The sequence below is a fragment of the Osmerus mordax genome, chromosome 8 (genome assembly GCF_038355195.1).
Source record: "Osmerus mordax isolate fOsmMor3 chromosome 8, fOsmMor3.pri, whole genome shotgun sequence".
Classification (NCBI taxonomy): Eukaryota; Metazoa; Chordata; class Actinopteri; order Osmeriformes; family Osmeridae; genus Osmerus; species Osmerus mordax.
In genome coordinates, this window is record NC_090057.1 from 1,511,653 (window position 1) to 1,537,753 (window position 26,101).

At 48.1% G+C, this 26,101-nt stretch overlaps 2 protein-coding genes across 2 annotated transcripts; one reads left to right on the forward strand and one right to left on the reverse strand.

The window, feature by feature from the left end:
• Positions 1-3,796: 3,796 nt before the first annotated feature.
• On the forward strand, positions 3,797-24,842 carry ankrd6b (ankyrin repeat domain 6b). Its single transcript, XM_067241031.1, has 16 exons — positions 3,797-3,966; positions 12,927-13,280; positions 16,213-16,311; positions 17,462-17,560; positions 17,970-18,068; positions 18,405-18,503; positions 19,120-19,218; positions 19,685-19,783; positions 19,907-19,984; positions 20,998-21,102; positions 21,211-21,327; positions 21,451-21,621; positions 22,000-22,152; positions 22,392-22,505; positions 22,680-22,983; positions 23,408-24,842. Exons 2-16 carry the CDS (start codon positions 13,155-13,157, stop codon positions 24,097-24,099), a joined length of 2,454 nt encoding a protein of 817 aa, XP_067097132.1. The 5' UTR covers positions 3,797-3,966; positions 12,927-13,154; the 3' UTR covers positions 24,100-24,842.
• Positions 24,827-26,079, reverse strand: lyrm2 (LYR motif containing 2). The gene is made up of 3 exons (XM_067241036.1): positions 25,993-26,079; positions 25,647-25,787; positions 24,827-25,544 (listed from the first exon to the last, which is right to left on the reverse strand). The coding sequence occupies exons 1-3, from the start codon at positions 26,035-26,037 to the stop codon at positions 25,461-25,463; spliced, it is 270 nt and encodes an 89-aa protein (XP_067097137.1). The 5' UTR covers positions 26,038-26,079; the 3' UTR covers positions 24,827-25,460.
• Positions 26,080-26,101: the final 22 nt, after the last annotated feature.

Here is a 26,101-nt window from a genome sequence, read left to right on the forward strand (position 1 = left end):
CTGCTCAAAGTGACCACACTGATGTTGGAAATTAATAACAGTGAATGTAAATTGTAAAGTTTTATTAGAAATATCGATATAGCTCTTCTTAGGAATAGAATGGTAATGGTTTTGGACAATTAAGTTACCAGAATGCCGCCCTTGATTGTAGTGATGCTACAGTGGGTAGGCCTACTGGAAGTACCGCCTTAAGGCGTTCTCTGAAATTCTGTTAGTGTTATCGCAGATTGGATCATGACTCTTTCGCTGTCACAGGTTAGTTTTTGTTACTTTCATATGGACTTCTGGTCAGTGGTTCACGGCATATTCATGAGAGCCTCTTATGTGGGATTAGTTGTTAAACGAAAGACACTTTTTATGGCTGTGCACTTGCAAGTTTGGTAGTATCCAGATCCTTCCAGTTACCTGTCTTCAAAGAGCCTCTGTGCTTGAGGGTCTCTGTGGTCGATTATAAAAATACGTGCCCGTCCAAAGGGCCTGCGTCAAGTTACTAACACTCAGGAAACTAAAGGATGGGTGGTGATTGACACTCTTCAGACCTTAGATACTATTATTGACACGATGCGCCTCACATCTCACATATCCAAACTGAGAGTTCAACATACCATGGTCACAAAGACCACCGTGGATGACCCAGGGCAAAACTGAGGGTGGAAGCAGTGGGTTGCAATGTGGTAATGCAGATCATGTTTCTTCCCTGGAGTAGGAGACAGTACTTTGATAAAGTACTATCAAGGCTTCACTTTGTTTTTCGAGAGCACTTCATGTATAAAGCAGAGATAGACACAAGTTTATTACAACTAGCCTGCCACAACAATCTCCTTGGCCTATGGTAGTTCATCCAAGCAGCAGCTGACCAAAGACCAACAAATAAATACATAAGACACTTCATGTTAAGACACCCTGAGTGCATAAGTCGTCTGTGCAGTACTGTATGCATGGGCTGCACTGATGGCCTGACTGTTGAAGGCAGCATGAGAGAGAGGGCTCATGCCACTGCCTCGTCCATCTCCTGTGGAATGCTGGGGTTGGAGTGTTGGGGTTGGAGTGTTGGGGTTGGAGTGCTGGGGTTGGAGTGTTGGGGTTGGAGTGTTGGGGTTGGAGTGCTGGGGTTGGAGTGTTGGGGTTGGAGTGTTAGGGTTGGAGTGCTGGGGTTGGAATGCTGGGGTTGGAGTGTTGGGGTTGGAGTGCTGGGGTTGGAGTGTTGGGGTTTGAATGCTGGGGTTGGAATGCTGGGGTTGGAGTGTTGGGGTTGGAGTGCTGGGGTTGGAATGCTGGGGTTGGAATGCTGGGGTTGGAGTGTTGGGGTTGGAGTGCTGGGGTTGGAATGCTGGGGTTGGAGTGTTGGGGTTGGAGTGCTGGGGTTGGAGTGTTGGGGTTTGAATGCTGGGGTTGGAATGCTGGGGTTGGAGTGTTGGGGTTGGAATGCTGGGGTTGGAGTGTTGGGGTTGGAATGCTGGGGTTGGAGTGTTGGAAAGTCACCTGATACGTGTAGGCCGTGTTCACAACGCGTTGACGAGTTTGTCATCGAAGAAGACAGATCTTGGCTCACGTCTCTTTACAGCCATGGTTGCCTGATCAGATGAGACGTTTAACCGACAGGTTCGATTATATCTTAGAATTGTGGCATTGGATTTGGCACAAGTTAACCAGTATGACAAGTCTTGCATTGTTTTGGTATTTGGGGTAAACCCACTGTTCTGTATCTCAGTTAACCTCATAAAGTTAGACTGACACTGCCCATTGATGCTTAAGTAATCTAAAACACGAAATTAATGTCCAGTTTATCCTTACGTTTTGAGAGCGTTTGAATGGCCGCATGTCAACGTAAAAGTGGTTTCATCTCTTGAAGCACAAGTGAATTGAAATAGCTTATTTTTATTTTTTGCTTTGTGAGCTTCATATATTGAACTTCAGTAACTGAGAGAAATGAGGTGCTTGACAGTTCAGTGTATCAGGTTGTGCCGTGGCTCATTGCTTTGTGGTTAGATCAGATGAGATCAGGCCTTAAGGGTAGTGTTATTGTTAGAACTGTTCAGACACACAATACTGCCCCTCCAACTCACTGGGGGAGGTATACTATAAATGCTTAAATCTATATATTTTTTGTGGATGTAATCATTTAAGTCATTAACATCATGTGGTGTGTCCTAAGCATTTGGTTACCTATTGAAATGCAATCAATTATAAAACACCCTCATAAGTCAATATAAAACAATAGCATTTTACATTTCCATTCTTAAAGATCCTAATGGAATTCTTTAATATCGAAGAATTCACTTTATAGGAAATGTATGTTTAAATCTCCTTGCATTTGAAGAAGGAACAAAGCGAGTTTGAGTGAAACATGGCATTTCTCAGTCACACCCTTCCAGCCCTGAATGGGCCCCTCTATGGTCTCCATACCTTGGGGGCAGGAAGATGCCAAAAGAGCTAGATAACCAGGCATAGAACATGTACTTAGGTCATCATACTGGATGTCTGTTTTCCATGATGGAAATGGAGGGATTTTACTAACTGAATGTGTCAAACCAGTGGGATATAATCAATGTTTCCCTCACTGACTGCATTGGGCTATAGGCTTGTAGTCATATGTTCCTCAAAGCTTTACATTATCTTAACCCTTGTGTTCTCTTCGGGTCATTCTGACCCGTCAGTCATTGTTACCCACCGTTGTATTGCGACAACTTTACTGCATACAAAAACAAAGTGAAGCATTTTCTTTTAACCGTCGGGCTGTCTCAGACCCTCCACATTGCGAAGGTTAAAATAAAATTATTTTTATTTGTTTTTTGTTGGGTAAAATTGGGTAAACACAACGATGGTTCGTTATGAACCTTTGGGTCATGTGACCCGAAGGCAGCACAAGGGTTAAATAGATTGTTGATGTTTTTGGTCACTCCATTTGTTGACCAGCAACTGCTAAGCTTCAAAGAAGAGTCATATAAAAGCCGGATTAGTGAATCCTGACTGGAAGACAGAGGTTGCAGAGGGAGATTCCTTACAAAGCCATAATGATAGAGGGACAGTGCAGGAACGTGAGAACCTAACCTGGTCAAGCAAGCTCGTTTACTGCAACCTTTCTGTGACCCCAGCAGGGGTCATGCCCCCCCCCCCCCCCCCCCCCCCCCCCCCGGGGTCATGCCCCCCCCCTCCTCTGTCTAGTAGGTGTAGTAGGTACTTTATTGATACCCAAGGGTAGGCTTTCATGTTGCAGCAGGCAAGAAGGCAAGAAAAAGGAAATATACTATATATATCACCAATACATCTACATGGATCTGTGTATTTCAACAGTATATGGAATTTTCATTTTCAATCAGGCATAAATGAAAGGACACAATTATAACTAAATTAATACTTGGTCTTATTTAAGATACCTGATGGATAATGTTATTGAATTTATGATGACCAAGGATGGGCTATTGCAGAGACATACAGTATGTCCATAATGTAATGATTTCATACTTTGTTTACAATTGATTAAGGTATTTTTTCAAGGATTTTCAAGATTACTGTTAGTTATCAAATAGCAGTTCCATTGCTAAAAGAACACACGACCTACACAACGTTGACGCACAGCCCATCATCTGGGAAAGTTGAACAGTATGCGCTCCTCTAACTTATTTTCAATTCACTTTTAGAGCTTTTGGCAGCCTATATCCTTACTGGTTGCAAGCGCCATTGATATGTTAATAGGGCAGAGCGGGTGGCGGTAGAGAAGAGCGTAGTAGGCTACATGTCCATGCCACACCGTCACCGCCCCAAGTGTTTTCACTTTTTCCCGACATACGCAGCAATCAAGACTCCTGGGAAATAATACAGCTTCGGTTTTTTGTTGTGATTCTTTTACATTTATGATCTGGTGAGATCACTCCGCACCACGCCACATTTAGCGCCTGGAATTATATCTTCGAGGATTTACTATCGGTCTGAAAGTTCATCAGGGGATTTTAAACGCGCAGTTTGGTATGAGCTTTTGCTTTTAAAACACCTTATTCCATGTGTTGTGTTTTTAACTTTTTCTAATTTATTGTTCTGCTGTTAAATGCTTCTTTATGGGCCTATTTCAAGCATCAGCCCTTTAAAACTAGTGTGTCGTACATCAAATGTTTGAGCTTTTGAGTTTAACTTGAGCCTTTTCAAGCTACAAGGCATTGCCAGTTGAAGCGTTTGGCTGTCCATCTTGTTCCGAATATTTTATAGCTGTTAATAATTCTATAATGTTATCAAAATAAAAACGATAACGAGTGTCTCCCAGTGGAATGTAGTGAAGCTTCAATTACAGGTGTACAGTATAATTAGCTTGGTAAGAGAACACGAGAAAATCCCCTGGTCCACACAAAACGACACAACTTCATACAGTGCTAATTGGGTGGTTGTACATTATATTTATTTCTTACTTCATGAGCAATTAATGATGTATTTAGGGAGAAAGGCAGAGAAGACAATTTGGGAAAAATGTTTTGTAGGCCTACTGTAGCTGCACGTTTGTTCTGTTTGCTGTAAACTGTAACTGGAGACTAACTCCCAAATCAGCCCAGTACAACTAGGTTTCATATGCAGTTAAAATGGTTATGAATTAGTGCCAAATCGTGTTGATAGCCTACTCCTTACCTCGGTTAGACCTTGTGGTGTCAGTTGAATTCCTTTTTGTGCAAAAAACTATTGAGGGATTGCATTAAGCAAGAACCGTCACAAGAGAGAACAATAGGCAATAATATGGCATGGGTAAATTGAATTTACCACTACCATCGTGTCTAATCGGATCTTTCCAGGTCATTGTTTTAACATGGCAGTAGTGCCCTGGACTACTACCATGTGTTGGCGCTGAAAGTGTCCATGCATGCAGCGTGTTGTGAGGGCCCCTCCCACTCGCATGCCCGTCTGCTCGCCTCCCTGGGGAACTGATTAGCGAAGCAGTGTGATGGAGAGGTCAGGGGGCACCAGGTGTGTAATGGACAAATTATGAATCTTAATTGGTGTCTGGGGCAGGGGGGCATTGTAACCCCATAAAACACAATGGGAACTAGATATGCTGTGTGGATTAGAGAAGTTTGTATTGATTCCTAATTGTACTCCCAGGTGGTTAGACAATGCCTGTTCTGGGCTTATTAAAGGAAGACAAGTGGAAGGGGAGGGGCTTACTGAAGAAGCTTTCAGCTGGAACTTTCTTTCATTGTTGTTGACAATGTGGAAAAAGGATAGTGGAGTTAACAATGTACAGGTACTTTTAGACATAAATCACAGTTTAAAATCAGTCTCAATTGGATATTTAATTGATAAAATTCACAGGCTTATTGGGCTTTTAATCACGACCAACCAGCCTAGTGGGCCATTGTAGGGATGTGAATAGCTTAGTGGTATAATAAAGCAGCTTTCTTTAGTCTTTTGCTGTGCGGGGTCAGAGACCTCTCCATGGGTACCTTGAAACAATAAACGCTTTTGGTTTCTCTGCTTCTCTGCTTCTTCCTGCTCTTTCAGTACAACCACACCTGCTGTCATTAAGTGTCTTAGCGTGGGGGATTAAAAAATGCTAAAATATTGATGTTTGGTACTTCTTTTGAGAAGCAGCCTGAAAGAAGGTTCTCCCAGACAAAGCAGTGTAAGGAGGGGGTCTCTCCCAGGGGAGAAGATGGTCCTTCAGCAGGCTCTGCTGTTCATTAGTCCTCCAGCTGGAGACAACCTGGCGTGGCTGGCAGCACCTCCACCCTGCCCACCCATCCTCCATCCTCTGCCCTCCCGTCCCCCGCCCTGCCCTCCCGTCCTCCACCCTGCCCTCCCATCCTCCACCCTGCCCTCCCATCCTCCACCCTGCCCTCCCATCCCCCACCCTGCCCTCCCATCCCCCACCCTGCCCTCCCATCCCCCACCCTGCCCTCCCGTCCCCCACCCTGCCCTCCCGTCCTCCGCCCTGCCCTCCCGTCCCCCACCTTGCCCTCCCATCCTCCACCCTGCCCTCCCGTCCCCCACCCTGCCCTCCCGTCCCCCACCCTGCCCTCCCATCCTCCACCCTGCCCTCCCGTCCTCCACCCTCCCGTCAGCCGTGTGTGTGTGTGTGTGTGTGTGTGTGTGTGTGTGTGTGTGTGTGTGTGTGTGTGTGTGTGTGTGTGTGTGTGTGTGTGTGTGTGTGTGTGTGTGTGTGTGTGTGTGTGTGTGTGTGTGTGTGTGTGTGTGTGTGTGTGTGTGTGTGTGTGTGTGTGTGTGTGTGTGTGTGTGTGTGTGTGTGTGTGTGTGTGTGTGTGTGTGTGTGTGTGTGTGTGTGTGTGTGTGTGTGTGTGATGGAAAGAAGCAAACGTGCACCGGTGAGGTTAATGGAGTGTAGATGTAGTATGAGGGTGGCTGAAAGTGTGTGTCCATGGATGAATGGAGACGGTCATTGTAGGACACCAATAAAAGGAAGCTCTTTTTAGGGAACACAAGGGGCTTTTCTGCTCTGTGGCCTTGGACAATGAATGCAAAGCAGATGATTATGATAACTAAATTGGCCTGGCTCTTGGTACAGAATAGTAAAATGGAAAGCTACCAGTGTCAGCAGTCTGTGAGGATACTCGTAACAGTACAGACAGACAGAACAGGTCTTGTGACACTGTCACTTTATTTGTGATTCATAGTTTTGTGCACATGGGAGCAATTGAAACCACTGCCTTTCCATCAGCTTTTGTTGGAAAAAAGGTTTTCCCCTTAATCTTTGAATTACAGAGATATGATGACAACAACCACTTGACCTGCCTTTCCTCTAGATCTGCATCTTTTGGCCATCAGATATTTGTTTTGCTCCGTTCTGCAAGCAGGCTATGAGTGCTGAGATTAGATTAGATTTGGGGATTAGTGAAGGGGGGGGGGGTCAAAGTTAGGTTTTAATGTTGTTTTGTCCCTCTCCCTCTGTGTACATTTACATAACATTTAGTCATTTAGCAGACGCTCTTATTCAGAGCGACTTACAGTAAGTACAGGGACATTCCCCCCGAGGCAAGTAGGGTGAAGTGCCTTGCCCAAGAACACAACGTCATTTTGGCACGGCCGAGAATTGAACTGGCAACCTTCAGATTACTAGCCCGATTCCCTCACCGCTCAGCCACCTGACTCCTGTGTGCTGGACTTGTGTGGTGAGGATGAAGATGGCTGGAGGGAACCCCAAAGTTACTAGACCATCTCTCTCTTCACTGACCACGCCTTGCTGGCCTCATCCAATCATTTGACAGATTCCGTATCCCAATCTGGTTTGGGACCCACCCCTCTGTTCGGGGAAGAGGCCCCATTACCCCCCTCACACACACGCTTATGAGAAGTGAAGGCTGTTTCTCCTTCAGTTGTTTTCCTGTGGGCAGTCTCTGGGGCAGCTGTGGGGCAGTCTCTGGGGCAGCTGTGGGGCAGTCTCTGGGGCAGCTGTGGGGCAGTCTCTGGGGCAGCTGTGGGGCAGTCTCTGGGCAAGTCTCTCCATTCTGGGTCAGATGCTGATATCGACTCTGGTATCTTCATTAGAGGAAACAGCAGATTTCCCCTGAGCAAGCCGGAGTGAGGCACTGGAAGTTGGAGCGAGTGCTCCAGCTGAGAAACACAAACTTCTCCTCTGCATCCTCATCTTGCCGCGGCTATGTTTCTTATATAACTAGTCTGCTGGCACAGTCGTTCTGGGAGGTTTATGTAAGAGAAATCTCCTCTGATGGAGTTGCAGCTGGTTCACAAGAGGTTAAATCTGTGTGTGTGTGTGTGTGTTCTCCCAGAGCACAGCGAAGCAAACGTGCTTCTTTGTAGTCAGGGACAACACAGTCTGGAAACTGTGGAGAATCTATGACAGGCCACAGCTTAGAGGACGTTCATCCCCCTGTGTGTGGTGTAGATGTAATGTGTTTGTTTCGACTGACTCCATCCTGCTTGCGTGTCTCAGGTGGAGTTAAGTGACTGAGTGTAGATGAAAGGCTTGAAGGGTTGGCTCCTCCTGCTACCAGGGGGATGGAAACTGTTCTCACATCCATAAAACGACAACAACGAAAAGATTATAGAACGAAGAAAAATTGTGACACTGCCCAATGTAATTTCTCTCTGCAAACTGTGGGGATAGGCTGTATAGGATGTTATGTTTTCTGGGTTTTGAGAGTGATTTTGGTGCAGTCCTTTTTAAGCTGTACATGGCAAAATGAATGCGCCAGTTTTTTTTTTATCTATACCTTGAGATATGCAAGAAGCAGCATTCCTGACATGCTCAGGATATAAAGTGCAGTGCCCTTTCTCAGAAGGTATGTGCTTGCCTTCACAATCATCACTCATGTTGACAGAGTGACGTTGACTGCTTTATTCCATAAATGGTCCAAGGAGGCGACCACAGGCTGAATGGTTCTCTCTCGTACTCCGTTTCTCCACTGGTATTAACTAGAAATATGAACAGAAGCCTGGTAAGCCAGGGAAATTCAGTTGAGATTCCTCCGACATCTTTAATAAAAACATTTGGACAATTTGTCCACATATGAACTCAGTCCAGAATAGTTCAGTCAGATATGATGGTCTGTCCAGAATTAGTGGAATAATTTGGTGTCAGGAAGGTCAATTCCACCAGAATATGGACAACCCATCTGCCTTGTAGAGCTTAAGCTTTCCAGAATACTAGCCTATATGAGTTATGCATTCCTGTTTTGGGGACACATTAATTCAGTCATATTAATTCAGCCGTATTCATTCACTGAAATTCTCACATTCACATCAATAGCACCAGCTTTGATGCCTTCAGTGTGTCAGTAGTTTGGTGCGGGGTCTAGGGGTGAAAAGGTCTGTTGTCTTCTGGGGAACAACTGACATGGATCCTTTTGACTAATGACCAAGGAGTAAACAAATGGGAGAGATCAAAGAGATCCCTGCCTGGTCAGACCAGTTCTGCTTGTCTCCTGACCTTTACTTCAACTAGACAGTGTTTTTCAGATGGGAAGGATAGCTCCAAGCCTACCCATCTTTCTATGGGTGTGAAAATCCCCCAGGACGCCTAAATTCCTTCAGGATCTTTGTAGATAAAGACAGAAATGGTTCAATCTACCCAGACTGCACAACTACAAAACATGTCTGTGGAAACAAGTTGTTTTTAATCATTTTCTGCTTTTGAAAGACTGTGTGTGTGGGGGGGTCTTTTCAAAACATTTGAAAGGCAAGGGAGCTTGGCATTTCTTGTTTTTGAGCTGAATCCTGACTGAGTTCCTGAAGGGTTATACAAAAGCCGCGTTGCCTAGCTGCCTGCAAAGAGCACTGCTCTGCCAGTCATTGTGTGAGGCTATCTGGCTGAACAGAGCTCTTATGGAGATTCAGTAAGAATGGGGCTGGGGAGAGAATTCCCTCACTTAATCTTATTCATTTCTCAGCTGGAGGGGGGGGTAATTCAAATGTTGCCATAGTGCAATAGCACTTATTTAATCTCAAGTGAAATGGTCTTTTCAAAGCGTGTGGAACAAAACTCTCTTCTTTTTACTATTTCTACTACCCTGTCTTGTGTGGAATAGCCATTTTGTACAGTGCCCCTGCCTTTTCAGTTTGGCTCAATTATTTTAGAAGATTTCTGTGAGGTAAAACTTGCCAGCTTGTCAAGGTCTGACCCTTCTCTCACATCCTTAACTATCTGAGGCATAGAGGACACTGGGTGTGTTATCTGCAGATTCTTGGCCTTGCATTCTTCTTTCAGGGGGTGACGTTGACAGACCCCTCTAGGAAGCTTTGACCCCCACAGATAGACTGAAGGAGGGTCTGGAATGTCCAGTCTTGTACCCTAATAGCCCCAGCAAAAGTATAGACCACCTCCACTGAAGTTGTAGCAACTAACAAGAGGATGTTTGGTCATAAAATGTAAACTTGATTTTGAGTCTCAGCATTTTCAATATTCGTTTATTTTCTTTATTTGGTCGGTGGGATTTAGCCATTGGAGTCAGCGAGATAGGAGGTGGGGACAAGGCTTTAGAGACAGTACTGTATGAAAACAGCCCAGTTTGGGGGTCAGCATGTGCTTGTCCCTTCGCGTGACAGTAGAATAAAATAATCTAAAATGAGGACTAAACAATATTAAACAATCAGAATAAACATTGTACAGTGACACGGGCAACATGCTACTGACCATTTCAAATATTTGGTACCAGGTTATTAAAGTTGGAGAGATATTAATATATTTTTGGTTCATTTCTGGGGTTTTTTGTTACTTTTTATTAAAGTATGCCTGTAGCTATGCACATTTCTGAAATTACTGTGATCTTGTTTCCAGTGACCCAGTGATAATAGTGTGTGTGTGTGTGTGTGTGTGTGTGTGTGTGTGTGTGTGTGTGTGTGTGTGTGTGTGTGTGTGTGTGTGTGTGTGTGTGTGTGTGTGTGTGTGTGTGTGAGAGAGAGTATACTGTGTGTGTGTGTGTGTGTGCTGTCACTGCAGAAATGAAACACTCATTAAAGCATTTGTCGTAGTACAACTCGGGGGAGCAGATCGGACATGCCAATTCCTCTGCATGTTTCAGCTCAACTGGGAGTTCTCACGGGAAAATGGTCCTGACTGTTTTTCTCTTACCTTCTTTGGAAATAGCCCTATTTAAGTCAATTATGTACAAAGGATTACCTTAGGTTTCTGAGTGGTATTCCCCAGAACAAGGCATTCTGTCCATGCTATAGATCAGATGTTGAAGTATAGCTTCCATGTATGTCTGTCGGGGGTCAGATGGCTGAGCGGTTAGGGAGTCGGGCTATTAATCAGAAGGTTGTTGGTTCAAATCCTGGCTGTGCCAAATGACGTTGTGTCCTTGGGCAAGGCACTTCACCCTACTTGCCTTGGGGAGAATGTCCCTGTACTTATTGTAAGTCGCTCTGGATAAGAGCATCTGCTAAATGACTAAATGTAAATGTATGTGACCTGTGAACTCTGTGTAAAGGGAATTTAAATTGACATCCTCACCACAATCCCAGACATAAGTCAGAGATGACAGGTCACAGCCTCCGCAAGGCTCAAAGCACCTGGCCCCTGGATTAGAGGCTCCAGAGGGGGATCTCAACTTTAATCTGAGCGCTGCATTATGCACCAACATTAATCCTGTTAATTGGGGCCCAGATATTGGAGGTGTGAGGGACTGTGAGAAACTCGATTAAAGCCACACTGAGCGAGGAGCGAGCCGGGCCCCCTACAGCACCTCCCTGCTCCCCGCTCCTCCTCTGGGCTTAAGAAAGGGGCTTGGTGCTCCCTGGAGCCCCTGCTGAGAACCAAGACTGTGGAAACCCTCTCTCTTCTCTCCTGACCATCCCTGAGTGCCTGCAATGGCCTATTTTTAGCCCTGGAAATCCCACATGACTACATCTGTGTGGGGGAACCCTCCGTTCTCCCATGAGGGGATTAGCGAGGTATGTACCAGTGTACATCCTCCATGAAACAGCTGCTTTTAAGTTATATCAACAGACTTATGACTGCTGGGTTGCCTGGTTATCTGAAATATGGACCTTTTCAAAGCTAGCTCCTCTGTGTTGATGGATGTGTCTAAGCTCTGTGAGCCCCCATCTCAGGAAGCCTGAAGACATGGCACAATGGCTTGTGTTATTTATGGTTCCTCTTCAGTTTTTACCTCTGTGGCGAGGACGCTGGAAAGGATCCCCTGGCATATTAAATCCTTTGAAGCTAGTTTAACCCTTGTGTTATCTTCGGGTCATTGTGTGTCGTATTGCGACAACTTTACAGCATACAAAAACAAAGTGAAGCATTTTCTTTTAACCGTTGGGCTGTCTCAGACCCCCCACATTGCAAAGGTTAAAAGAAAATTATTTTAATTTGTTTTTGTATTGGGTAAAATTGGGTAAACACAACGATGGTTCGTTATGAACCTTTGGGTCATGTGACCCGAAGGCAGCACAAGGGTTAAGAATTACAAAGGTGATTTATTTCGCTGTAGCCTAGTGTATCTCTTGATACAAGTAGAGAAGAAGTGAGAAAGAGTCAGTCAATGTAATCAGATGGAGACTCTTGTTAGGACATGTGATGAGAGACTGTTTTCACCCATGAAGTACAACCTACTTGTTTTATGATGATGAAATACCTCATAGTTGATCCTGCTACTGTGGAGCTGAGAAGAAAAGCGTGACCTAGATTGAAAATACCAGCGACACGATCTGCTCACCTCTTGCCTCGATAAACAACCTTCTGAATTTGTAAAACCATGTGTTTTTAAGGCAGGCAAATGGGTAGAGAATGTGTCCAATGAAGTAGACAATGATTCTTGATCATTATGGGTTTCTTATCTTATTTCTGCTTTATCTGTCATGACAGAACACAGACCATACAAGCTGTCAAACCTCTGCCTGTCCTTTCAACACACCTTCCCTAGCACGCTTAGTTATATGGGAATTTGGAGTTGTTGACAGCCCATTTAGTTTTAACAAGCGTGACTGAAAACAGTCTTGCGTATCTTGTCTGTCTACAGCCGCCCTGTGGTTTACAAGAGGTTTGATATGCTGTCATGGATAATTGCTGGACAGTTCTCATGAGTCTGGTCTGACGCATACACACCTGACAGTTCAGCATGTTGATGGGTTGTAATGATGCTAGTTAGATGAGCAGCCATCTTCCTCTGAGTCACTCTGCCTGCGGTTACACCAACTTTCACTTCGCCCACCGCACAAGTCTGAGTGTTTATGGCTGTGTTTATGACCTTGCCGTCGTGGTGCGGTACGGAAAGCGCTATCTGTTGTCTGACAGAGAGTGAACGATTAACCAGATGTGCTGCCTTTGACACAGACCAGTAAGGATAGAATATCTGTTGTTCACCCGGTCAGGAAGCCCATGTGTTCCCTCCAGGTTCAGAGAGCGCAGGAGCGATGATGTCACTCCTGTTGAATCCTCAAACCAGTGTTTCCCCCTTTCTCCCTCGGCCTTCCTGTTTGCCACGTGCCGAGCCGGCGCTCACGCCCGTGTGTTTCCTGTGGTCCTGCAGGAGCTGAGGAGGACATGAGGGAGGGGCCTCGCGTCGCCCGACACGCCGAGGCAGGAACGCCCGCTCTCTCTCCCCCGCCGCCGCGCGCCGCCGAGCCCAGACACTCGTCCCAGGGAGGGTCATGAGTTAGTCGGGTGCGGGCATCACCTCCCTCTCCCCCCCCCCCCCCGCCCCGGAGCACCGTGTCTGGAGACCCCGCCCCCAGCCCCGCCCCCTTCGCCCTGCTTCATGAGCCAGCAGGATGCAGCTGCGGTCCTCGCACTGTCCGAGCGCCTCCTGGTAGCCTGCCACAAGGGCCAGGCCGACAATGTGGTGCAGCTCATCAACAAGGGCGCCAAAGTAGCCGTCACCAAGGTGAGTGCAGGAAGGGGAGGAGGAAGGGGGTGGGGGGGGGAGGAGGAGGAGGAGGGGGAGGAGGGGCGGTGAGAGGGGGGGAGGGGGAGAGGATGCTGGGTGGGGGGGGAGGCTGTGTTAGTTGAAGGATGTGTGCTGGTTGTCTTGACGGTCTGTTGTATTCACGGGTAGTGGTCGTGTAGGTGTGATATGTAGGTTTCTGTTGTGAATGGTGCTTGTGTTATGGCTCACGTTCACTGTGTCTGCCTGTGGAAACCACAAACACACGTGCTGTTCATGCTCTAATTAGAAAGTCAGCCGTAACAGTGCTAGTGGGGCCAAGGCAGTGTGAACTTGCTAATCCTGACCAGTGTTCAGGAATTACACCTCAAATGGAGCGTTGGATATTTGTAAATAAACATGTAAATAGACTAGTCGGTTCCCACATGTGTCATCAGTGAGCCATGGGGTTATCAAGACAGTCCAGACAATGTCATTATTGTGATTTGAGAGAAAAAGTGCTGTTTTGTGGCACTGGCTGAAAAAGAAAGAGCAAAGCTATGTGAGGGATTCTTTGTTTGAGTTACACCGTGTGTGTGTGTGTGTGTGTGTGTGTGTGTGTGTGTGAGGGCGCTTTGTCAATGTTCCATGTGTTTATCTGCTATCACAGCTGTGGAGAGAACATCTGGGTATACAAACGCCATCAGCACGATGTGAAGCTCTGTTTTCACACAGGACACACAACAGAGAGGCAAGCTTTCATGTACAAGCTACATGACGTCCAGTCCACAGTCACAAGAGCACACTGGTGAGGGCAGTAGCTCTGCTGGATATACAGAATCCCTGTGCCAAGGTTTTATTTTGTGACATTTTACAGGAAGACGTGCTTGATTGAAGTCATGTGCTACTGTAGCAGAATGTGAGCAGCTTGTCTGAGAGGGAGAGCAGCAGTGGAATTAAGATAGACCTACATTGAAGAATGTAGGTCATCCTTAGATCTAGACAAGCTTTTTATCTTTATGGACTCTTGGCTGTAATGTGATACTGGCCAGTAAGGCCCACAGCTCAGGCTTCTTGCTGGGTACTAAAATGATTTCTCAATGCCATAACTGAACTCATCAGTGGGCACACAGTGAATCCTATTTGGAATCGGTTCTATTTGTCTTTAATCTTATACCACGTTGAGTTTTTTATTGGATCCCAAATCTTCCCAAAACCCTTATTTACATTTTGCGTAAAATATTTTGGTATTCTTGAATCCTTTGTCAGTGGGTATTTAATCTTGTTCATAGTCATATCGGTTACATATTTCCTGCAAGGGCTAGTGGCCCTCTTTTGATATATTTGTTGCTGTTGGTATTTTGTGGTTTTGGCAGGTTGCCATGATAACGGCTTAACCCAGGAATAGGGGGATCGAGTTTCAGATGGAAATTCCTCTGCGGTGCTGGGGAGAGAGAGGTAAAGTGTTGGGTGTTGGACCGTTCAGGCCTGAGAAAGAGATGCGGTAACTGTTTAAACAAAAGCTGAAGAAAGAGAGAGAGGGCGATAGAGTGAGTCAGAAAGTTAGACAAGAAAGAAAGAGAGCACGGGTTGGAAGATTGAAATAAAAAGAACTGAGATTCAGCCTCACCCAGGTAAAGAGATAAAGAGAGAGCCATTTGGGAGAGAGGGAGAAAGGGGGAGAGAGAAGTACCTGTCCAGTCTTATGGAGACTGACCCCCCTCCCCACCTTCCTGGACTGACTGTTTACCTAAGCCAGTACCATGGTAGTCTTCCAGGTCTGGGCCGGTGAAACTCTACCCCAGGAACAGGACTGCCAGGCAGGGCAGGAGGAGAGGCAGAGCCACACCTGCGGAGGCCGAACGCCCCCCTGCCCCCGCCCCCCACCTCCCCTGTTATTGGAGCCAGAGTTTAATGGAGGGCTTTCAAGAGGAACTGCTAATAAGAGTTTAAGGGGGGGGGGGTGTTGTGTGCTTGTGTTAATGTGTTTCTTTGTGAATCCACACCTGTCCTATAACTTCATTGTGTTAACACAGGTGGCTGGTTCAATACGGTAGGCTGCTGCTGCATTCTTCTCAGGAAGAGCTAGTTCTTGTTTCTACATCCTATAGTAATCCTAAATTAGAAGCCCTGGTCGGATGTCACGGTGTGATGTTTTAGGAATAGGCTAACCGTGAGTTTACATTAGCTCAACCTAATCCTCTTTCAAATTCCTATTTCTTGTTGAGTATGAAAGGTGTCGCAATCATCCTCCCACACATCACTGCATCAGCGTAAGAGGTGTGCAGGGCTCACCCTGAGGGAGTGTGGGGCTCACCCTGAGGGAGTGCGGGGCTCACCCTGAGGGAGTGCGGGGCTCACCCTGAGGGAGTGCGGGGCTCACCCTGAGGGAGTGCGGGGCTCACCCTGAGGGAGTGCGGGGCTCACCCTGAGGGAGTGCGGGGCTCACCCTGAGGGAGTGCGGGACTCACCCTGAGGGAGTGCGGGGCTCACCCTGAGGGAGTGCGGGGCTCACCCTGAGGGAGTGCGGGGCTCACCCTGAGGGAGTGCGGGGCTCACCCTGAGGGAGTGCGGGGCTCACCCTGAGGGAGTGCGGGGCTCAGCAGCTGCTGTGGATGCTCCATGGCCTTCTCTTAAACCGATGGATTAAACATTTGTTTGTTTACTTGTGACTCATTATTCAGATGGGTCTCAGAGCTCCTGACAGATGGCTCTGCCACGCTGTAGGGATGTGTCTGACCTGTAAATCTACACACTGGGACTCTCTCTTTCTCTCTCTTTCTGTTAATCTCTCTCCCTTTCTCTCTCTGTCCCTCTTTCTCTCCATCGGTAGTGTCTGTCAGCACGTTCTGCCTGTCTTCAGACAGCTCTCCTCGTGGTGGAAACATCTCGTGCTTCCTGTCCATGGCTCCCTCTTTTCTTTGTGACAGAGTGTGTTTTCTGTTTCCCACAGTACGGCCGAAGTCCTCTGCACCTGGCCTCCTACAAGGGCCACATTGAGGTGGTGCGCATTCTGCTGAAGGCCGGCTGTGACCTGGACATCCAGGACGACGTAAGTAGCCCTCCTGGCTGCGGACACGCCAGCCGTCCTGCTCTCCACGCTCACATGCTTCCTGCAGTCAGGACTGGGATCAGGACGTTTGTGGGGCTGGGCCGGGGCTTCCTGTGGCCGTGCACTAGTGAGGCTTGCAGTGTCCGACTTGACAATCAGCGTAATGACCTCCAGTGGTCTAGAGTGGGATTATTGGGACTGTGAGCTAGTTGGAGCCGGCAGCCCTCCTTCGGGGTCGGCCTCTGGGCGCGGCTCCTCCCCCCTCCCCACAGATCCAGGCCCAGGCCTCTGGCGCTCCCAAATCCTCTCCTTCTGGTCTCTGAGCTCCCGAACGGGCCACAGCACGTCCTCAGTGGCCAGGGGGACCAGGCAGGAGGGGCAGGAGGAGGAGGAGGGGAGAGACAGACTTCAGTGGAGGAAGGCCGGGAAAGAGCCTGGAAGAGCAGGGAGAGTGAAGGAGGTTAGAGAAACCTACTCTGAGCCAGTGGACATTGCTCCCCTGCCCCACCCCACCGCCCCTCCACCCCTGGTTACTCCCTTGTCTCCTCCTACTGCTGCTGCACGCCTCTGGTGCTGGGCACGCCAGCTTCTTATCTCGCTTGGAATGACCCTCCCCTCCACCTCAGGGGAAACGACACTTTCAGCTCTGTCTTTCTGTCTTCGAAACCTCTACCCCCCCAACCTGTGCTGATCCCGCCCTGCTGAACATCTTCCTGCTTCTCATCCCTGGCTTCAGCAGGGTTCCTCTGCAGGTTAACGCGGAAGGGGAGCAGGAATTCCATTTATGGTCGAGCATAAATGTGTAGCTGAGCTGTGTGCCTCTCGCCTGCTGCTGTGCTTCGTGTGGATAATCTGTCCAGTAGTGGACTCTGTTCATGTGGAACCCTACCAGGGATCACACTGCGCTGACTGAGCTGTTATAACATCAGTGGTGCATGAGCTGTTCCAGTAATAACAAGTGGATGCTGGGCTACAGCTCCCCCCCCTCTCCTCCCCCCCCTCCAGCCTACTAAAACATCAACCAATCACAGTTATCTTGTTATGTCAGTTTAAATAGATTTGGAAGAGTGAATAAGTTTGTGTGTGGTGGGGTGTGTGAGGTTCCAAGCTGACCAGGCTGTGTGTGTGTGTGTGTGTGTGTGGTTGTCAGGGGGAACAGACAGCGCTACACAGAGCAGCTGTGGTGGGACACACAGACGTCCTCTCTGCTCTCGTCCAGGAAGGGTGTGCTCTGGACAGACAGGACAAGGTAACACACACACACTCTCTTGCACATACCCGCAAACTACACACAAACGCTTACAGCTCGGTTGCACTCAAACATGGTTAGAGGGATTTTTAAACTGAACAAAAAGACATCTAGCACTAAAACTATTTGACAATCCATAATGAAAACATGGGGCTTTGTAATCTGCTTAACCCCTATTCCCAGCAGAAACGGCCATGGTCTTTCCGGATACAAAGTGTATTTATGTTCATGTTCTGCACACAGACTCTTCAGATATGTCTCTAATCTACGATTTACAGAGAGAGGTTAAGTGAGGTATTTAGACCTAGATGCAGAACATGCAGAGTTGCAGAAGGATGACTCATCAAAATTATTATTCCAAAGCTCAGGTCAAAACACTAAAGTGTGTGTGTGTGTGTGTGTGTTACAGGATGGTAACACTGCTCTGCATGAGGTCTCGTGGCATGGCTTTAGCCAGTCTGTCAAACTGCTGGTCAAGGCTGGAGCTAACGTCCATGCTAAAAACAAGGTATGTTTGTTAGCTCTACGGTACAGCTATACTCTTCAGATAACAGTTAAACAGGGGTCCCTTCATGACTCTCTACCTTTGCCTCTGTCTTTTTCTGTCTCCTTCCCTCTTTCTCTCCTTCCCTCTCTCTCTTTGTCTCTCTCTCTCCCCTTCCCTCTCTTTCTTTCTCTCGCTCCCCTTTCCTGTCTCTATCTTTCTCTCTCCTTCCCTCTCTCTTTTTCTCTCATTCCCTCTCTTTGTCTCTCTCCCCTTCCCTCTCTCTTTCTCTCGCTCCCCTTTCCTGTCTCTCTCCTCTCCATCTTTCTCTTCCTTCCCTCTCTCTGTCCCCCTCTCCAGGCAGGGAACACAGCCCTCCACCTGGCCTGTCAGAACGGTCATGCTCAGAGCTCCAAAGTGCTGCTGCTAGGAGGCTCCCGGCCCGACAGCAAGAACCATGTGAGTCCTTCTCTCCTCCTCCCTCCTGTTCCCATCCCTTCCTCCACTCCTCTCCTCCTCCCTCCTGTTCCCATCCCTTCCTCCACTCCTCCTTTCCTCCCCCTTCCTGTTCCCATCCCTTCCTCCACTCCTCCTTTCCTCCCCCTTCCTGTTCCCATCCCTTCCTCCACTCCTCCTTTCCTCCCCCTTCCTGTTCCCATCCCTTCCTCCACTCCTCTCCTCCCCCCTCCTCTTCCCATCCCTTCCTCCTCTCCTCCCCCCCTCCTCCTTTCCTCCTCTGGGTTGAGTACTCTTCTATTCAGAAGCCCCAGCTGAAACGATCCAGGCTGACAGCCACCTCTCCACAGTTTACCGCCGCCACAACAGACCTCGCATGGCTGAATCGTCGCTTAATTATGGAACGTGCCGCCTCCCTCATTTGCACTTCAACCGTGCTCTCAGGGGTGGGGAGCTTCTGCCAGGAGGAAGCCTCTCGTTCCGTGGCGCTAGTCGTCGAAGGCGCCCCCAGATCGGCTCAGTCTTCCAGTGCTTTGGGATCTTCAGGGAACCTTAAGCCCTGAGGAGACATCTCCGCCGCTCAGCTGTTGACTGTGCTGCTGTCTTCCCTGTGTTCTAGGTAGGTGACACCTGCCTGCATGTGGCCGGCCGCTACAACCATGTGACCATGATCCGGATCCTGCTGGGAGCCTTCTGCTCTGTGTCGGAAAGGAACAAGGTCAGTCCGTGTTTGGGGCCGCGGAAGGACACTGCAGGGCCATAGGCTTCTTCGAAACGTAAAAATATTATTTGTTTGGGTCAATCTCTTGAGTAAGTGTTATTGTGCCTCTGGGTTATGCTGGACATGTTATTGTGGTGGGTAGCTTTTGAAAGCCAAGGCAGGCAGTTTTAGTGTTTATTTATACTTGTTCATAGAAGCGTAAGAATAGGGTGGATTTATAGTACTCCACTCTCTCTTTTCATCTCAACTCTATCTCTTTGCCTCTCCCCCCCTCTCTCTCTGTCTCTCTCTCTCCTCTGTATCTCTCCTCTCTCTGTCTCTCTCCTCTCTCTCTCTCTCTGTCTCTCTGTCTCTCTCCCCCTCTCTCCTCTCTCTGTCTCTCTCCTCTCTGTTTCTCTCCTCTCTCTGTCTCTCTGTCTCTCTCCCCCTCTCTCTCCGTCTCTCTCCTCTCTCTGTCTCTCAGGTTGGGGACACACCGCTGCATGTTGCAGCTGCGTTGAATCATAAGAAGACTGTGCGTCTTCTCCTGGAGGCGGGAACAGACGGCAGCATTCTCAACAACGTGAGTGACGCCCTCAGGACAGCCTCTTCTAGGACAGACTGACATTTATTTTCTTTCTTTTTTTAAGTAGGATGTTCTGAGTCATTTCTCACTGTGTCTTTGTGTCTTTGTGTGTGTGTGTAGGCAGGTCAGACTGCGCTGGACCAGGCTAGAGAACACAACAACCCAGATGTAGCTCTTCTCCTGACCAAAGCTCCTCAGGTGAGAGCACAGTCTCACCAGCAGTCTCACCAGCAGTCTCACCAGCACAGTCTCACCAGCACAGTCTCACCAGCACAGTCTCACCAGCACAGTCTCACCAGCAGTCTCACCAGCACAGTCTCACCAGCACAGTCTCACCAGCGCAGTCTCACCAGCACAGTCTCACCAGCACAGTCTCACCAGCACAGTCTCACCAGCAGTCTCACCAGCACAGTCTCACCAGCACAGTCTCACCAGCACAGTCTCACCAGCAGTCTCACCAGCACAGTCTCACCAGCGCAGTCTCACCAGCACAGTCTCACCAGCAGTCTCACCAGCACAGTCTCACCAGCACAGTCTCACCAGCACAGTCTCACCAGCACAGTCTCACCAGCGCAGTCTCACCAGCACAGTCTCACCAGCGCAGTCTCACCAGCACAGTCTCACCAGCACAGTCTCACCAGCAGTCTCACCAGCACAGTCTCACCAGCACAGTCTCACCAGCGCAGTCTCACCAGCACAGTCTCACCAGCGCAGTCTCACCAGCACAGTCTCACCAGCACAGTCTCACCAGCACAGTCTCACCAGCACAGTCTCACCAGCACAGTCTCACCAGCACAGTCTCACCAGCACAGTCTCCACATCTCACCAGCAGGGCCACGAACAGTGTTGAACTCTGCACCATCTCTATCTAGCCATGTGGTTCTGTATCTATAGAAGCATTCATGTTTCTGTTGGGACTTGAGTTACGACCCTGCAGTTTGACTTTGCTTTTCATCTATCTCAGGCTTATCTGACATCATTCCTGTAGGCCGGCTGTAAAAGTGTTTCAAGTACAGGCAGTATTCTGCTATAGGGAGACAGCCTAGCACTCAGGAAGGCTGCGAGGCTGAACGCAGTATAGAATACGCCGCTTTCCTACTGTTTCCCTTTTTCATCCTGTAAATATTTAACTGAATGGCTCCATGTCCTAAATTGCAGACTTGTTATTGTTTGTGTACATGCATATTGGATGCACGTGTTTGTGCGTGCAGGTGCAGAGCTTCGCCCGGGGCAGGAGTGTGAGGAAGAGGAGGGACAAGCTGAAGGCCGAGCGCAGAGCCCAGTCAGTTCCCAGGGACGCCATGCTGCCCAGCAAGGTACAGCAGCAGGCCCATCCTCTCAGTAGGCAGGAGACTGGGACCAGTGTGTGGTGTCGTGAGTGTGGAGCCCTGATGGTTGACCCTGCTGGTCCATGCTGTTTACAGGACAGTGCATCGGCTGCAGACGACACCCACAGCAGTGACAGGGCGGCCCGCAAGCACACCGAAACCATAGAAACCACTGCCAGGAAAGGCTCTAAAAACAGGAAGCTGAAAGAAAAGGTCAGTCATGACGTCACGGGCAACTCCGTACAGTACTCAAATACCAAAGCCATTACAGTGAAATAACAGGTTTTTTTATATTGACGAGGTGCAGTAATTGATGTAGCGCCTTTTCTTTGACAGCCTTCTCTCTCGGAGCCCCTCCGTCGCCGGGAAAACAAACCCAACGACGAGGGGAGGAAAAGGAAGGCCAAACTGCGAGGCTCCTCCCCCCCGGCCCCCGGCCTGCCACACAACTTCAAGGCCTATCAGCTGTACACTCTGTACCGCGGCAAGGACGGCAAGGTCATGCAGGTACTGTTGAGGACGGCTTGCCTCCCATCCTCTGGCCCACAGGGGGATATTAGTCTCAGTATTTTAGGCATGCTGAATCAAAAAGATGCAACTTTTTAAGGCGCTACAGAAAACACTGTTTTATTTTTCTATGAATATGTGAGACCTTACCTTACTTCCATTTCGTAATTTAGCAGACGCTCTTATCCAGAGCAACTTACAGTAAGTACAGGGACATTCCCCCCGAGGCAAGTAGGGTGAAGTGCCTTGCCCAAGGACACAACGTCATTTGGCACAGCCTGGAATCGAACAGGCAACCTTCAAATTACTAGCCCGATTCCCCTAACCGCTCAGCCACCTGACTCCCTTACTTACTTAGTCCTTCCCCTTGTGTGCCAGGCCCCTCTAAACGGCTGTCGCTGTGAGCCCCTCATCAACAAGCTGGAGAACCAGCTAGAAGCGACCAAGGAGGAGATGAAGACTGAGATCAGCACCGTCCAGGACCTGATGAACAACAAGATGGGTCAGCTGGATCGGAAGAACAAGCACCAGGTACAGACCCTCGCATCCATCCTACATCCCTTTTTGGCAACCCTGGACCCGGCTCTGAAACCAGGCATGCGTGATGGATGTGGAATCTTGCCTAGCTAAAAGATTAAATCAAGGGTGAAAATGTCCCTGTAAACAGAAAGAGAACCTGCAGAGGTGTAAGTGTTCCATGGTTCCATGGTGCATTAGTGACGTTGCCCCTCTCAGATGTTTACCTCGACGCGCCTCCTGATTGGTTGCAGATCCGTGCTCTTGATAAGATGACGGTGGAGAGGGTGTCAGCAGAGAGGACAGAGTGTTTCCACAGGATCGACCAGAGAGCCATGGAAGAGAGGCTGGAGGTGGACAAGAGACAGGTAAAGCTAGCTACCACACCAAAGCTAGGCTTGTTATATCTGATAAAACAACCGCTGAGGAGTATGTATGGCTCATTGAAAAGTGCTTCTTACACATGAAGACATGGAGACCATGTCATCCCGATGTTGTGCTCGTCACTAACTGCCCCCTCGTCTGGCCTTGTCTTTTTTAAGCAGGCGTCAGTGGTCAACGAGCTGAAAAGCTGGTGCATGGCCAAGCTGCAGAACATCGAGGTCCGCTTCAACCGAGACCCCCGTCAGGGCCTGCTGAAGCGCTCTTCCTCCATGGCCGAGGGTCTGTGTGAGGTGGACCCTGCCGGGGTCACCGTGCTGCCTGCTGGGCCCGGGGGCAGCACCCACGGCCTGGCCCCTGCCGCCCCAGAGGGGCTGGGTCCTGAGGAGGGAGAGCCCTATGGAGGTACCTCAGAGGAAGGCAACGCCAATCACTATTTTGTGATTCATGTGGACACCTCTCCAGGTACACTACAAACGTGACACAGTGGAGTCTCCAGAGGTGGTGTTTGACCGCCAGTCCTATCGTGACGATTACACAGGCATGCATGCACACTCATACACACACATGCAGAAATACTGTGAACTCATTTTGAACTAATACAGGCTTATGTAACTGCTGTTATGTAATCCAAATACATTATTCTTCTGTCGTGACCTTTTTCTGAAGTAAATAACAGGATTCAGCAGAAAGCACATTATCGCTGAAAATTTTTTATGGTAGCATAGTGTTCATTATTTATAATTGTCAGACCTTTTTAATTCAATTTTTTTTCATGTTAATCTTACAAGACTACTTATAGATAACTGAAAAACGATTTGGTGTAAAATGGAATGTGAAGTGTTTTTTTTTTGGTCTCATTCATTTATCCCTCCTGGACATCTGTTAGATGGAGATAAACATCCCAAGCCAGAGCTCTCTTCCCCGTCTCCTGCCAAGTCTCTCTCACCGTCTCCCCGAGTCGTCCGTCCCAAGGAGCGCTTGCTTGCCTCTGCTGACCCCCAGAGGCCGCAGCAGGGACTGCAGCACACAGAGCAGCCAGACCTCCGACCCGGTCGGGGCCCCAGGGCCGGCAGCTTGTCCCCTGCCATGGGGCGTCGCTGCAGCAGCAGACATGAGCGGGACCGAGGAAGGGACAGGGGCAAACACCACAAGAGGCATTCCCAGGGCAGAACTATGGCCAGGGGGGGCTCAGGGCAGCCTGGGGGGGGCTCAGGGCAGCCTGGGGGGGGCTCAGGGCAGCCTGGGGGGGGCTCAGGGCAGCCTGGGGGGGGCTCAGGGCAGCCTGGGGGGGGCTCAGGGCAGCCTGGGGGGGCCCAGACTCTGGAGGTGTTTGCGGAGAAAGGAAAAGAGCCCTCCTTCGCCCAGGAGAGGGAGAACATGCACGCCCTGGAGGTGACGCAGTACTTCTTCGAGGCGGTGTCGACCCAGATGGAGCGCTGGTACGAGAGGAAGATCCAGGAGGCTCGCTGGCAGGCAGAGCAGAGGGCGCAGGCGGACCGGGCCGCCCTGATGGAGAGGATCACCTACCTGGAGGACGAACTGCGACTCCTGAGGACCAACCGCAAGGACGACAGCTAACAGGCGCTCACAACACACGCTCACCTAGAGCCCTCTGAACAACAACTGTCTTTTACATTTGAAAAGAATGATGAGCTCAGTAAGTTTACTTAAAAAAAGATAAAATGAGTCATCTCTGTTGTAATCATTCCCTGCTAACAATAGCCCAAAACTCAAGCATTTAAATCGACACAATATGGCATGAACGTTCAGCACTATGATGCATTGTAAATATTGTGTAACTTTGAGCAGGACAGCTTGTGTGTACCGTGCTGTGAAGACCCAAGTAGATGATAGTTGTTGTTGTTGATGGATCAGTCACAGCCGTTATCGTTTAGGAAGACTTACTGCAGATAAAGTTTAGGGCATTAACACACACTAAATCACAACTCTCAAATTGACATGTTAAGAAACTGCAAGAGGGAAAACATGGCTCTGACATGTTACTGGATTAATTATAATCAATTTATTCAATAGAATAAATATAATAGAAAACCACTTAATCATCACATGCCTATCTTTTGAAGCATGACTGTCGAGATAATGAAAAGGATGGTAAAATAAGCTTGTATTGACCACTGTAGGCTGGAACTTTATATGTGACCTTAAAGGGCGAACACCTCATGTGAATACAGCCAAACTGTATGTCTTAACTGAAGAAAACTTGATCTTTCATAACATAGACTTAGCATTTGTATACATTTAGACTTGTCTCCTCCCTTGATGGTAAAAAAGAAATGCAACATCACAGCATTCGAATTTGATTTATGTTGACACGAGATCCCTTTGCATGAAAATATGGCTGATACGCATCCTGCAGTATTACTCGAAATACTGTCTTTTTTTATCTAGTTGTCATGCGTCATTGGTTCTGTTTATGATGATGAGTTGTATAATGTTCGTTGATAATATCAATATGGATTATATGTGACAAAGCTTGGAGAAAATAAAATGTATTTTATAAAGAAAAGAGTTGAAATGACATTTCATTGTTTGCCAGTTGCAAAATATATTCAACAAGAACATAACATGCGAAAATGTATCATGTAAAGTGCACAGAAATAAACTCTTAGTCTTGCAGAATAGTCGCAATGTGAATTGATAGTAAACTGTAAGAGCATAACGATATCACCACTCTTCTGATCACTTATATATTACAACATAATTTCTCAGTCACACTGCGCACCACAAAGTGTCGGTGTCAGGGTTTGGGGAGGGACGAGTTGGCCTTGCAAAAAGTATGTGTTCCAAGTCCCTCTCTTGCCAGGCGATGAGGTATTAATCCAACACATACTCGGCTCAATGAAGAGTCGCAGAGCTTGCTCTCAGATGAGCACTGCAGTGTCTTTAGGCATCCAATGCCTGTCACTTGTTTAGCCTAGCTAGCTTCTACCAGCCAACGCAAGAGATTTCTGTAGGTCCTCAAGATGATTGTTTGCTTGTGTGATCATCATACGGATCGCGTCCTGGGGATGAGAGATTTGTGTATTATTACAGATGATTTGCTTATAATTTTGCTAATATAATTAGTCTCAGGACACCGATTCAGCTGGAGCTCGTCAAGTTACCTGATTTGTGGCATTCTTGTTCCTTTTGAATTCGTCCCTTGCCCAGTCCTTCAGGTATTTTCGGTCCCCCTCGTCAGGTACCTGCCTTATGGTCTTCATCATGTTTCTGTACAAACCTAAAACCTTCTGCCTCTGTAAAAACTGCACACAAAAAGGTAAAGTTTTCTTTTACGATTCAGTTAACTTACCTAGCTCAAGTCAGTTGGCATGCTAGCATAAACGCTACTAGTTGCAAAATGTCAGCGAGACGAGGCTGACTCAGTTTTAAAGAACGAATACTCTCAACGTTACTGTGAATATAAATGTTTTTGTAAATGCAAGCTCAATCTTGGGTACGGTAGTCTACCTGCTTCAGGGTAAGCGCTGCATGAGGTAACCTTGAGATGGCCATGTTGTAACTGAACTTCTGCTCGGTTGTTTAGCCTTACTAGCTTAGCTAGGCTACTGTGCTTCGC